Source organism: Bufo gargarizans, chromosome 2 (genome assembly GCF_014858855.1).
Source record: "Bufo gargarizans isolate SCDJY-AF-19 chromosome 2, ASM1485885v1, whole genome shotgun sequence".
NCBI classification, from domain to species: domain Eukaryota; kingdom Metazoa; phylum Chordata; class Amphibia; order Anura; family Bufonidae; genus Bufo; species Bufo gargarizans.
In genome coordinates, this window is record NC_058081.1 from 550207089 (window position 1) to 550222423 (window position 15335).

At 47.4% G+C, this 15335-nt stretch overlaps 1 protein-coding gene across 2 annotated transcripts in view; it reads left to right on the forward strand.

Moving 5' to 3' along the window:
* Positions 1-15335, forward strand: part of LOC122926669 (E3 ubiquitin-protein ligase CBL-B-B-like) — a 73483-nt gene that overhangs the window by 39761 nt on the left and 18387 nt on the right. For both annotated transcript variants that reach the window (XM_044278119.1, XM_044278120.1), the window contains exons 5-6: positions 5705-5842; positions 7496-7583. In XM_044278119.1, coding sequence (XP_044134054.1) covers positions 5705-5842; positions 7496-7583 — 226 coding nt within the window. The remainder of the gene's footprint in view (positions 1-5704; positions 5843-7495; positions 7584-15335) is intronic.

Sequence of the window (15335 nt, forward strand, 5' to 3'; positions counted from 1 at the left end):
GTAATTCCGGCAAGTGGAGTACACGCCGGATCCGGACAACGCAAGTGTGAAAGAGGCCTTCTGTGATATCATGGAGGACCACTGTGAACTGTGCCTAGAGGGGAGGGTGAGGACAAGATGGAGGATGAGGAGGCAGAGGAGGACTTTAGAGTAGAAATCCCACGATTACAACATGAAGGTGGCATTGCCACCACATGGCCAAGTTACTGGTGTGCCTTGTCCAGAACCATATTTACTATTAGGCTGTGAACGACATATATTGTCCTTAACTATAGTTACAATTCCATACGTCAGTGCTGGTGTGAACTATACCAGACACTGATACCCAACGACTGGCCCACCTTCTTCTCAACGTACGTATGCAAGGCTGGACAGCTTTTTTGCTAAATTAATGTTGGCTTGGGACTCTCCACCTTGGCTGGTCATAAGCCATCAGTTCTCTGAAATGTGCAGAGTCAACATCATGGAAAGGGAGGGACTGTAGTACCAGGAACTTGGCCAGGTGCACGTTCAGCTTCTGCGTCATTGGATGAGTGCACACATACTGTTGTCTCTATGCAATCGTCATCAATTGCTGTCGAAACAAGTGACGAGGAGGAGGAGCATCAGTAGCAATAGATGAAATTTAAGTCAATGGGAAGTAACGACACCTTCCTCCTGCTGATGTTGACGAGCCCTGACTGCTAGAGAGGGTATGTGGGCCGATGGGAGATGCTGCATCAGGCTGTAACACTAAATCAGTGGCACAGTTTTCCCATGCCACTTTATGTTGACGCTCAATATGTTAACCCAGGGCCGTCATGCCCCACCTTACCTTTAGCCCACACATCCTGCAAACCAGCATGCCAACATCCCCTAGTGACTTGGTGAAAAATTCCCACACTGCCAAGTATGGCATTTTCCCAACACCACTGTGTGATGCCTGCCTGACCCTGCTTTTATGAACCCTAGTGTGTTCCTCACAGGTAGTCTCCCGAGTAGCAGACGGTGTACCACTCCCGCGTTTGGCTCCAGACCTTCCACTGCTTTTACCCTGCTGTCCAACGGACATGCTGCCACACTGCTGTCTCATGTGCATGCTGCCACACTCGCCCCCTGATGACCAAGATGCTCCCTCTTCACCCAGCTCCCACGTGTGATTGGCCTGCTGTTGCTTTCATGAACACGTGCACTGCTAGTGGGTTTGTCACAGGTAGTCTGCTGAGCAGACGGTGTACCCTTCCCGTGTTTGGCTCCAGACCTCCCACTGGTTCCAAGCTGCTGTATCACGGGCATGTTGCCATCCTCACCCCCTGATGATCATGATGCTCCCTCTTCACCCAGCTCCTACGTGCGATCGACTTCATCATCATCTACAAATGTTTGGCAGTCACTTATGTCACCCTCCTCTGTCTTTTGCTCACATCCCTGACCTCTTGCAATGTGCTCCCACCCGACTGTCATCATTAGTAGTTGCACACCTAAAGGAGTCCCCAGTGGACCTCTCCTCCAAGTCTGGGCTGGCCTGTAACTGCTGACTGTCCTCACAAAGCTCATTGTCGCACATGGCCGGCACTATAATAGAAATGCCTATATAGGACATGCTCTATCGTTTTTTAAATGAATGCATCTGCAAAATTGCGGAATAGATGCGGACCCATTCGTGTGGACGTATGAATGGACCCTAAGGAGTTGCAGTCTTCTTTTTCTGCACAAGTACATCATCTTGACCACACAGGTGGCTGTACCTGCTCAGATTGGTTTTGCCCAGTCTGATTCTAATTTTCCCCCCAGCTTCACATCTCTAAGGTCTCTTTCACACGGGCGAGATTTCCGCGCAGGTGCAATGCGTGAGGTGAACGCATTGCACCCGCACTGACCCATTCATTTCTATGGGGCTGTGTACACAAGCGGTGATGTTTACACATCACTTGTGCGTTGCATGAAATTGCAGAATGTTCTATTTTGTGCGTTTTTCATGCAACACAGGCCCCATAGAAGTGAATGAGGCTTCGTGAAAATCACAAGCAAGTGCGGATGCGGTGCGATTTTCACGCATGGTTGCTAGGAGATGATCGGGATGGGGACCCGATCATTATAATTTTTTCCCTTATAACATGGTAATAAGGGAAAATAATAGCATTCTTAATACAGAATGCTTAGTAAAATAGGAATGGAGGGGTTAAAAAAAATAATAATAATTAAACTCACCTCATCCACTTGTTCGCGCAGCCCGGCTTGTCTCCTTTCTTCTTCTTTGATAACCTGGGAGGAAAAGGACCTTTGGTGACATCACTGCGCTCATCACATGGTCCATCACCGTGATGACGGATCATGTAATTGACCATGTGACGGACCATGTGATGAGCGCAGTGACGTCACCAAAGGTCCTTTTCCTCCCAGGTTATCAAAGAAGAAGAAAGAAGACAAGCCGGGCTGTGCGAACAAGTGGATGAGGTGAGTTACATTTTAATTTTTTTAACCCCTCCATCCCTATATTACTAAGCATTCTGTATTAAGAATGCTATTATTTTCCGTTATAACCATGTTATAAGGGAAAATAATAAAGATCGGGTCCTCATCCCGATCGTCACCTAGCAACCATGTGTGAAAATTGCACTGCATCCGCACTTTCTTGCGGATGCTTGCGATTTTCATGCAGCCCCATTCACGTGTTTGGGGGCTGTGTTGCATGAAAAACGCACATTATAGAGCATGCTGCGATTTTCACGCAACGCACAAGTGATGCGTGGAAATCACCGCTCGTGCACAGCCCCATAGAAATGAATGGGTCTGGATTCAGTGAGGCTGCAATGAGTTTCCCTCACGCATTGCACCCGCGCGGAAAATTCGCCCATGTGAAAGGGGCCTAACTCTTCTAATCCCACTGGTTGTAGTAGAAAACTGGGTCCGCATTTTTTCCAGAAATTGAGCCACTTCTTTCAATAGTTGACGTCTGGTATTGCAGGTCAGTTCCATTTATATCAGGAAAGCTAAGCTGCAATATCAGAAACTGCCTGTTGACAACAGTGGCACTACTTTAGGGGAAAAAGTTTTTTTCTATACAAACGCTTAATGGAATCCTGACGCCATGAAAATGTAATGCAGTTTGCAGGCAGCATGTTATAGAGCAGGAGGAGCTGAGCAGCTTGATATATAGTTTTATGGGAAAATATTCAGTATAAGGGTGCATTCACATCATTTAGTTTTCTGTTCTTCTGATCCGTTAAAAGAAGAGAGAGAGAGAAAAAAACAGGATCCAGTAAAAAAACGGATCCTGTTGCATCAGTTGTCATCCGTTTGAGCCATTTCTGTCCGAGATCCGCTTTTTCAGGGTACTTTCACACTAGCATTATTTTTTTCCGGCATTGAGTTCCATCCTAGGGGCGGAATACCGGAAAATAACTGATCAGTTTTATCCCCATGCATTCTGAATGGAGAGCAATCCGTTCAGGATGCATCAGGATGTCTTCAGTTCAGTCTTTTTGCCTTTTCAGGACGGAGATAATACCGCAGCATGCTGCGGTTTTATCTCCGTCCAAAACTCCGGAACATATGCCGGAATGGCGGATCTGGCATTTTTTCACATTGAAATGCATTAATCCGGCATTGCGGTCTGCACATGCTCAGTCCTCAAAAAATATAAATAAATAAATAAATGCCGGATCAGATTTTTCGAATGACACCGGAGAGACGGATCCGGCATTTCAATGCATTTGTCATACGGATCAAGATCCTGATCCGTATGACAAATGCCATCCGTTTGGATACGTTTTGACGGAATCCTCTGCTGCAAGTGTGAAAGTAGCCTCAGATGGAAACAAAAGTACTGCATGCAGTTTTTTCCCGTTTAAAAAATGGATCTCAGGCGGAAATGTCTCAAACGGGTGACAACTGATGCAACAGGATCTGTTTTTTTTTTACTGGATCCTGTTTTTTTATTTTTTTCTCTCTCTCTCTTCTTCTGACGGATCAGAAGAACGGAAAGCTAAACGGTGACGTGAATGCACCCTAATCAGTATTTTATTTAAATTCCTGCTCATTCTGGGCTTTTGAAGTGAAGGAGGTGGTCCCATCAGTGATTGACAGCTCTCTCTGTATACACAGACATAGAGGGAAGGGTGTCAATCACTGATGGGACCGTCTCCTTCACTTCAAAAGCCCAGAATGAGCAGGAATTTAAATGAATAAATTACAAGTTTTAATGAATCATTTCCCACCAAACTATATATCTGCCCAGCTCCTCCTGCTCTATAACCTGATGTCTGCAGCTCAAACACCATGTTCAATGTGACAGGTTCCTTTTAAAGGGAACCTGTCACCGGGATTTTAGGTATAGAGCTAAGGACATGGGTTGCTAGATGGCCGCTAGCACATCCACAATACCCAGTCCCCATAGCTCTGTGTGCTTTTATTGTGTAAAAAAAACAACGATTTGATACATATGCAAATTAACATAAAAGAGTCATATCTTACTTGTGTGACCAGAGAAGAGTCATATTTTCAAGCTCTGACTTATCTCAGGTTAATTTGCATATGTATCAAATCAGTTTTTATACACAATAAAAGCACACAGAGCTATGAGACTGGGTATTGCGGATGTGCTAGCTGGCTCTATACCCCAAATCCCGGTGACAGGTTCCCTTTAAATTCATAATTCCTAATAATCATATTTAATTTCTGAAAGTCCTAACTGCTGTGGGTGGTCATGACTAGGTGGGTCCCATCTGCTCAGTAAAGCTATTCTCATCCTGCTGCTGATGAGACCGCAGTTTCAGTCACTTTGATTCTGTAGACCACACAGTGACCTACATCGCGTTTCATAATCAGCAAGGAACAATTGTGTACTGATGTCACTGTTCATTAATATCATTTTGAGGATCGTGGTGACACTCAATACAAACAATTGTGGTAGGAAGCCAGCCTCCACATGACATGTGCAGCCCTGTGTTAGGCCTTTGAGGCCCCGACAGGACCAGCGGTGATGTGGAAATGTAAAAGTACAGGATTAGAAAGTAGGCTGCTCTCTCACAAAAACAGTGCCACACCTGTCCACAGGTTGTGTGCGGTATTGCAGTTTATCCCCATTTATTTGAATAAAGCTGACCTGCAGTTACACACATCACTTTTGGATAGGTATGGTGCTGTGATTTTCAGGAAGTTCAGGTAAGCTCCTTTTTTCCAGGAAGTTCAGGTAAAGCAGAAGGAGGCCAGATCTAGAAGATAAATCAGCTGCTCCCTTTTCCCTTTGCTGAGGTGGTATTATCTGCTGTCGCTGCCTGGCAGGCAATAATCTCCAGGACGCAAAGTTCACAGTTATTTCCAGACTCCTGGACTTTACCTCCATTGTATCTTTGATTTCCTGTTTAACCTTTTATTTTCCTGCTGAGGAGCACAATGAGGCTGGCTTCACATGACATTTATGGGCTCCGTTTTAATGTCCAGATTAACTGGATGCCTCCAGTGGTATCCGTCACATTGTAAAATATTTACAGGCTTAACCTGAAGTATATGCATTTTACTTAATACCGTAATATAGAGTATTGTGTTATACTTACACATACTGTACTAGCCAAATGGAGATAATGTAACCTTATGGACAAGCGCATCTGCATCAGGAGCTTTCTCGGAATAACATTACAGAGGATTGGGCTACATTGCCAGACCAATGCTCCATGACTATGGCCATCTTACTATATCTGTATTATCTCCTCTCTTTCCACAGCTATATCTTTCGATTGAGCTGCACACATCTCGGACAATGGGCAATTGGCTATGTGACATCTGGAGGCAACATCCTACAGACCATTCCACATAACAAGTCTTTATATGAAGCTCTGAAGGAAGGAGAGCGAGAATGCCTGTGAGTGAGGCAAATGGATTTGGGCCATGAGTGAACTGGAATCGTATACGACAGGTTCAACTCGGGCTGTGAATTGATAGAAGAGGTTGTATAGGATTAGAAAAACATGGCTCTGCTCCAGAAACAGACATTCCTGTTCGTGGGTCGTGGCCCGTGTTGTAGCTCAGTTCCATCTAAAGGGTTTTTTCAAAGACTTTAACATTGATTATTTATCTGCCTCCTGACACCCCTGCCAATCAGCTGATTGTGGGGGCCACGGTGCACCAGAACCAGGTACAGCTCTGTACACTGTGCCTGGTTCCCGCAGCTCAATCCTATGCAAAGAATGGGAGAGAGGGGCAGGAACCAGGCACTGCCGCTACACAGTGTACGGAGCAGGGGCGGACACAGACGGCAGAGGGTCCCTGTGCAAAGAATGTGCCTGGGCCCCCCCTTCCTCCAAGCCAAATTCGCATCCTAACCTATTCCGTCCTAACATTACTTAGAGCAATACAAAACATACAGGGTAAGGCTACTTTCACACCTGCGACACAACACTCCCGACACCTGATCCGGCTGAAAATGCAAGAAATCAGGCACCCCTATATGCTTATTTCAGGCCCCCCATGATGTGACAGACCCCAGGGCCCCATGATATCAGACCTCAGATCAGACTAAAATAAATAATTAAAACTTACCTCTCCTGCTCTCCCTGTCCTGTCTCCAACAGCCCGCGCTGCACACGTGACCTGACAGCGTACAGCGTCAGGTCATAGTGCGCGCTGTACGCAGTCAGGCTGGAGGAGACCAGCGCCAGAGGGGTAAGTAAGCAAGCGCAGATCTCCTGCATACTAGTGAGCGCTTCTGGATGCGCTTACTAGTATGATACTAGTGAGCCCTTCCAGAAGCGCTCACTAGTATGAATGGGCCCCCTCACACGCCGGGCCCCTGGGCAGCTGAACCAGCTGCACCGGCGATATGTCCACCCCTGGTACGGAGATGTGTCTGGTACTGGTGTGCTGCAATCTACTGATTGGCGAGGCAACCAAAAGTCAGATCCTCAAGGATCTGATATTGGTGACTTATCCAAGGGTCAGCATAGGCTGGGTGGATTGGTGGGAAATCTTCTCATCTATCAACTCAATGGTTAGTTTCTGGTACTTAGCTGTAATTCCATATATAACCTATAGACAGGTACAAGTATAGTGCTGTATTTGGAGGCAAACAACCATATTTTTCCAATTGTAAACAAAAAATAATTATGACCTACCAACTTGATATGCCTTAAAAGTCTGATCAGAGGGGTTTCCATTAAGGCTTCCTCTTATTCACTTTAATAGAGAGTGATCACACATAAATGCCCAGATAAAAGCAGGGCCAGATATAAAAATCATTAGCTGATTTGAGCACTGCCAGTTATATAGGTATGGGTACTAGTGTGCATAGGTAGATATTGTATGCAGGTACGTCATTTGAAGCTCTTGGGCCCAAATAGAAAATCTGTACAGGACCACCATCTGTGCCATTGATAATACCGGTGTCTTCTAATGGGACCGAATGATATTTGGGCTCCTTTAGGCACAATGGCAATGGGCACATTTTCCCCTCTTCATCCCCTGTAGCTACACCCTTGATTGTATGTGAATACTTAACACATTTTTTCTGTGACTACAGGTATCTCTATCCAAATGGTTTGAGCAGTAACCCCGATTTATTGGCACTCGCCAACCCAACCCTAAACACATTGATTCAAGTGACTCCGGTAAGCAAATGAAATGATATTAGTGTAATGTATGCAGAACAGTAACATTTAGTACTGCTGCATCTGCTACATCTCCTGTGGTGAACACCGAAAAACAATGGCAGAAACCTTATTTTATTTATTTCCATTTTTTTTTGTTAGACCACCTCCCAAAACATTGTATAAAGAGTGATCGAAATGTCACATATACTGTACCCTAAAATGCCAACAAACACTAGATCTTGTCCTGCAGAACAATAAGCCCACCACGCAGATCTCTCAAAAGAAAAAGAAAATGTTATGGTTGTCAGAATATGGCAACAAATACACAAACAAAACAATAAAAAATACACAAACAAAACAATATAAAATAGTATATAAAAATAGTATATATTATATACTATTTTATATTGTTTTGTACGTGTATTGTGATTTAATGTATTACTGTGATCTTGTAAACCATTTCCAGTAAAACTAGCTATATATGACCACATTGTTTGACACTGCACTAGCCTGATGAAGGTGACAGACCATCACTGAAACGCAAAGCTCTGTGTATTTTTATTTTTTAATAAACAAGTATTTGATTGGAATCCCTCGGTGCAGCGCGCTTTTTTATGCTGTAATGCATCCCTCTCCACGTGGTCCTGTTCCAGCCTCCCCTGAGGTCTGACCGATGCCAAGCACAGCAAGACGATACCACTCCTGTTTGGAAGCCACTCCGCTGTCCTCTAGTGTTGTGCCTAGCTTGCACAACAATATTAGGTAGGGTGTATCTACCTCCGCTAATTGCATTCACCATGAAGGTATCACACCAGAGAGTGCCCCCATGTATCGTTTTCTTTTTAGAACATTAACTGATAGAAACACACTTGTGATGTCACAGAAGATTACCTGGTGGAAACACATTTGTGATGTAACAAAAGACTGCCTGATGGAAATAGACTTGTGATATCATAGAAGATAACATGATGGAAACACACTTGTGATGTCACAGAAGATTACCTGATGGAAACACTTGTGATGTCACAGATTACCTGATGGAAACACTTGTGATGTCACAGAAGATTACCTGATGGAAACACTTGTGACGTCACAGAAGATTACCTGATGGAAACACTTGTGACGTCACAGAAGATTACCTGATGGAAACACTTGTGACGTCATAGAAGATTACCTGATGGAAACACTTGTGACGTCACAGAAGATTACCTGATGGAAACACTTGTGACGTCACAGAAGATTACCTGATGGATACACTTGTGATGTCACAGAAGATTACCTGATGGAAACACTTGTGATGTCACAGAAGATTACCTGATGGAAACACTTGTGATGTCACAGAAGATTACCTGATGGAAACACTTGTGATGTCACAGAAGATTACCTGATGGAAACACTTGTGACTAGAGTTGAGCGAACACCTGGATGTTCGGGTTCGAGAAGTTCGGCCGAACATCCCGGAAATGTTCGGGTTCGGGATCCGAACCCGATCCGAACTTCGTCCCGAACCCGAACCCCATTGAAGTCAATGGGGACCCGAACTTTTCGGCACTAAAAAGGCTGTAAAACAGCCCAGGAAAGAGCTAGAGGGCTGCAAAAGGCAGCAACATGTAGGTAAATCCCCTGCAAACAAATGTGGATAGGGAAATGAATTAAAATAAAAATTAAATAAATAAAAATTAACCAAAATCAATTGGAGAGAGGTTCCATAGCAGAGAATCTGGCTTCCCGTCACCCACCACTGGAACAGTCCATTCTCAGATATTTAGGCCCCGGCACCCAGGCAGAGGAGAGAGGTCCCGTAACAGAGAATCTGTCTTCATGTCAGCAGAGAATTAGTCTGCATGTCATAGCAGAGAATGAGGCTTCACGTCAGCCACCACTGCAACAGTCCATTGGCATATATTTAGGCCCAGCACCCAGGCAGAGGAGGGAGGTCCCGTAACAGAGAATCTGTCTTCATGTCAGCAGAGAATTAGTCTGCATGTCATAGCAGAGAATGAGGCTTCACGTCAGCCACCACTGCAACAGTCCATTGGCATATATTTAGGCCCAGCACACACACAGGCAGAGGAGAGAGGTCCCGTAACAGAGAATCTGGCTTCATGTCAGCAGAGAATCAGTCTGCATGTCATAGCAGAGAATGAGGCTTCACGTCAGCCACCACTGCAACAGTCCATTGGCATATATTTAGGCCCAGCACACACACAGGCAGAGGAGAGAGGTCCCGTAACAGAGAATCTGGCTTCATGTCAGCAGAGAATCAGTCTGCATGTCATAGCAGAGAATGAGGCTTCACGTCAGCCACCACTGCAACAGTCCATTGGCATATATTTAGGCCCAGCACCCAGGCAGAGGAGGGAGGTCCCGTAACAGAGAATCTGTCTTCATGTCAGCAGAGAATTAGTCTGCATGTCATAGCAGAGAATGAGGCTTCACGTCAGCCACCACTGCAACAGTCCATTGGCATATATTTAGGCCCAGCACACACACAGGCAGAGGAGAGAGGTCCCGTAACAGAGAATCTGGCTTCATGTCAGCAGAGAATCAGTCTGCATGTCATAGCAGAGAATGAGGCTTCACGTCACCCACCACTGCAACAGTCCATTGGCATATATTTAGGCCTAGCACACAGGCAGAGCAGAGAGGTCCCGTAACAGACAATCTGGCTTCATGTCAGCAGAGAATCAGTCTGCATGTCATAGCAGAGAATCAGGCTTCACGTCACCCACCACTGCAACAGTCCATTGGCATATATTTAGGCCTAGCACACAGGCAGAGCAGAGAGGTCCCGTAACAGACAATCTGGCTTCATGACAGCAGAGAATCAGTCTGCATGTCATAGCAGAGAATGAGGCTTCACGTCACCCACCACTGCAACAGTCCATTGGCATATATTTAGGCCTAGCACACAGGCAGAGCAGAGAGGTCCCGTAACAGACAATCTGGCTTCATGACAGCAGAGAATCAGTCTGCATGTCATAGCAGAGAATGAGGCTTCACGTCACCCACCACTGCAACAGTCCATTGGCATATATTTAGGCCTAGCACACAGGCAGAGCAGAGAGGTCCCGTAACAGACAATCTGGCTTCATGTCAGCAGAGAATCAGTCTGCATGTCATAGCAGAGAATGAGGCTTCACGTCACCCACCACTGCAACAGTCCATTGGCATATATTTAGGCCTAGCACACAGGCAGAGCAGAGAGGTCCCGTAACAGACGATCTGGCTTCATGTCAGCAGAGAATCAGTCTGCATGTCATAGCAGAGAATCAGGCTTCACGTCAGCCACCACTGCAACAGTCCATGGTCATAAATTTAGGCCCAGCACCCAGGCAGAGGAGAGAGGTCCCGTAACAGACAATCTGGCTTCATGTCAGCAGAGAATTAGTCTGCATGTCATAGCAGAGAATCAGGCTTCATGTCAGCCACCACTGCAACAGTCCATTGGCATATATTTAGGCCTAGCACACAGGCAGAGGAGAGGTTCATTCAACTTTGGGTAGCATCGCAATATAATGGTAAAATGAAAATAAAAATAGGATTGAATGAGGAAGTGCCCTGGAGTCCAATAATATATGGTTATGGGGAGGTAGTTAATGTCTAATCTGGACAAGGGACGGACAGGTCCTGTGGGATCCATGCCTGGTTCATTTTTATGAACGTCAGCTTGTCCACATTGGCTGTAGACAGGCGGCTGCGTTTGTCTGTAATGACGCCCCCTGCCGTGCTGAATACACGTTCAGACAAAACGCTGGCTGCCGGGCAGGCCAGCACCTCCAAGGCATAAAAGGCTAGCTCTGGCCACGTGGACAATTTAGAGACCCAGAAGTTGAATGGGGCCGAACCATCAGTCAGTACGTGGAGGGGTGTGCACACGTACTGTTCCACCATGTTAGTGAAATGTTGCCTCCTGCTAACACGTTGCGTATCAGGTGGTGGTGCAGTTAGCTGTGGCGTGTTGACAAAAGTTTTCCACATCTCTGCCATGCTAACCCTGCCCTCAGAGGAGCTGGCCGTGACACAGCTGCCTTGGCGACCTCTTGCTCCTCCTCTGCCTTGGCCTTGGGCTTCCACTTGTTCCCCTGTGACATTTGGGAATGCTCTCAGTAGCGCGTCTACCAACGTGCGCTTGTACTCGCGCATCTTCCTATCACGCTCCAGTGCAGGAAGTAAGGTGGGCACATTGTCTTTGTAGCGTGGATCCAGCAGGGTGGCAACCCAGTAGTCCGCACAGGTTAAAATGTGGGCAACTCTGCTGTCGTTGCGCAGGCACTGCAGCATGTAGTCGCTCATGTGTGCCAGGCTGCCCAGGGGTAAGGACAAGCTGTCCTCTGTGGGAGGCGTATCGTCATCGTCCTGCCTTTCCCCCCAGCCACGCACCAGTGATGGACCCGAGCTGCGTTGGGTGCCACCCCGCTGTGACCATGCTTCATCCTCATCCTCCTCCACCTCCTCCTCATCCTCGTCCTCCTCGTCCTCCAGTAGTGGGCCCTGGCTGGCCACATTTGTACCTGGCCTCTGCTGTTGCAAAAAACCTCCCTCTGAGTCACTTCGAAGAGACTGGCCTGAAAGTGCTAAAAATGACCCCTCTTCCTCATCCTCCTCCTCCTCCTCCTGGGCCACCTCCTGTTCCATCATCGCCCTAAGTGTTTTCTCAAGGAGACATAGAAGTGGTATTGTAACGCTGATAACGGTGTCATCGCCACTGGCCATGTTGGTGGAGTACTCGAAACAGCGCAACAGGGCACACAGGTCTCGCATGGAGGCCCAGTCATTGGTGGTGAAGTGGTGCTGTTCTGTAGTGCGACTGACCCGTGCGTGCTGCAGCTGAAACTCCACTATGGCCTGCTGCTGCTCGCACAGTCTGTCCAGCATGTGCAAGGTGGAGTTCCACCTGGTGGGCACGTCGCATATGAGGCGGTGAGCGGGAAGGCCGAAGTTACGCTGTAGCGCAGACAGGCGAGCAGCGGCAGGATGTGAACGCCGGAAGCGCGAACAGACGGCCCGCACTTTATGCAGCAGCTCTGACATGTCGGGGTAGTTGTGAATGAACTTCTGCACCACCAAATTCAGCACATGCGCCAAGCAAGGGATGTGCGTCAAATTGGCTAGTCCCAGAGCTGCAACGAGATTTCGCCCATTATCACACACCACCAGGCCGGGCTTGAGGCTCACCGGCAGCAACCACTCGTCGGTCTGTTGTTCAATACCCCGCCACAACTCCTGTGCGGTGTGGGGCCTGTCCCCCAAACATATGAGTTTCAGAATGGCCTGCTGACGTTTACCCCGGGCTGTGCTGAAGTTGGTGGTGAAGGTGTGTGGCTGACTGGATGAGCAGGTGGAAGAAGAGGAGGAGGAAGCCGAGAAGGAGGAGGTGGCAACAGGAGGCAAAGAATGTTGCCCTGCGATCCTTGGCGGCGGCAGGACGTGCGCCAAACAGCTCTCCGCCTGGGGCCCAGCTGCCACTACATTTACCCAGTGTGCAGTTAGGGAGATATAGCGTCCCTGGCCGTGCTTACTGGTCCACGTATCTGTGGTTAGGTGGACCTTGCTACAGATGGCGTTGCGCAGTGCACACTTGATTTTATCGGATACTTGGTTGTGCAGGGAAGGCACGGCTCTCTTGGAGAAGTAGTGCCGGCTGGGAACAACATACTGTGGGACAGCAAGCGACATGAGCTGTTTGAAGCTGTCTGTGTCCACCAGCCTAAATGACAGCATTTCATAGGCCAGTAGTTTAGAAATGCTGGCATTCAGGGCCAGGGATCGAGGGTGGCTAGGTGGGAATTTACGCTTTCTATCAAATGTTTGTGAGATGGAGAGCTGAACGCTGGCGTGTGACATGGTTGAGACGCTTGGTGACGGAGGTGGTGGTGGTGGTGTTGGTGGTACATCCCCTGTTTGCTGGGCGGCAGGTGCCAACGTTCCTCCAGAGGCGGAGGAAGAGGCCGAGGCGGCAGCAGCAGAATAGGCCGAGGCGGCAGCAGCAGAAGAGGTAGCAGGGGGAGCCTGAGTGACTTCCTTGGTTTTAAGGTGTTTACTCCACTGCAGTTCATGCTTTGCATGCAGGTGCCTGGTCATGCAGGTTGTGCTCAGGTTCAGAACGTTAATGCCTCGCTTCAGGCTCTGATGGCACAGCGTGCAAACCACTCGGGTCTTGTCGTCAGCACATTGTTTGAAGAAGTGCCATGCCAGGGAACTCCTTGAAGCTGCCTTTGGGGTGCTCGGTCCCAGATGGCGGCGGTCAGTAGCAGGCGGAGTCTCTTGGCGGCGGGTGTTCTGCTTTTGCCCACTGCTCCCTCTTTTGCTACGCTGTTGGCTCGGTCTCACCACTGCCTCTTCCTCCGAACTGTGAAAGTCAGTGGCACGACCTTCATTCCATGTGGGGTCTAGGACCTCATCGTCCCCTGCATCGTCTTCCACCCAGTCTTGATCCCTGACCTCCTGTTCAGTCTGCACACTGCAGAAAGACGCAGCAGTTGGCACCTGTGTTTCGTCATCATCAGAGACATGCTGAGGTGGTATTCCCATGTCCTCATCATCAGGAAACATAAGTGGTTGTGCGTCAGTGCATTCTATGTCTTTCACCGCTGGGGAAGGGCTAGGTGGATGCCCTTGGGAAACCCTGCCAGCGGAGTCTTCAAACAGCATAAGAGACTGCTGCATAACTTGAGGCTGAGACAGTTTCCCTGGTATGCATGGGGGTGATGTGACAGACTGATGGGGTTGGTTTTCAGGCGCCATCTGTGCGCTTTCTGCAGAAGACTGGGTGGGAGATAATGTGAACGTGCTGGATCCACTGTCGGCCACCCAATTGACTAATGCCTGTACCTGCTCAGGCCTTACCATCCTTAGAACGGCATTGGGCCCCACCATATATCGCTGTAAATTCTGGCGGCTACTGGGACCTGAGGTAGTTGGTACACTAGGACGTGTGGATGTGGCAGAACGGCCACGTCCTCTCCCAGCACCAGAGGGTCCACTAACACCACCACGACCATGTCCACGTCCGCGTCCCTTACTAGATGTTTTTCTCATTGTTATGGTTCACCACAACAACAAATATATTATTTGGCCCAATGTATTGTATTCAAATTCAGCGGGATATAAATTTGAGGCCTAGTATTTAGGCGCTGGGTGACCGGTATGGATTTAGTGACAGAATTAGACTTGGAAATGCACAGAAGCGTGTGTGTGAAGTTATTCTGAATGACCCTATGTGCACCTTCAATATTATATACCCTTTTAGGGATAGATTTCAAATAGCTCTGATATAGCAGAAACCACTAAATTATGAAATTGCTAAATTGGGAATTGTACTTCAACCCAGAACAAAAAATGTGCTTTGACGGACACTAAATATCTTGCCCAGCAACAACAGTACACCGGTGGGTAACGAGAGATTTAGAGGGAATTAAATTTGAGGCCTAGTATTTAGGCGCTGGGTCACCGGTATGGATTTAGTGACAGAATTAGACTTGGAAATACACAGTAGCGGGTGTGTGTGAAGTTATTCTGAATGACCCTATGTGCACCTTCAATATTATATACCCTTTTAGGGATAGATTTCAAATAGCTCTGATATAGCAGAAACCACTAAATTATGAAATTGCTAAATTGGGAATTGTACTTCAACCCAGAACAAAAAATGTGCTTTGACGGACACTAAATATCTTGCCCAGCAACAACAGTACAGCGGTGGGTAACGAGAGATTTAGAGGGATTTAAATTTGAGGCCTAGTATTTAGGCGCTGGGTCACCGGTATG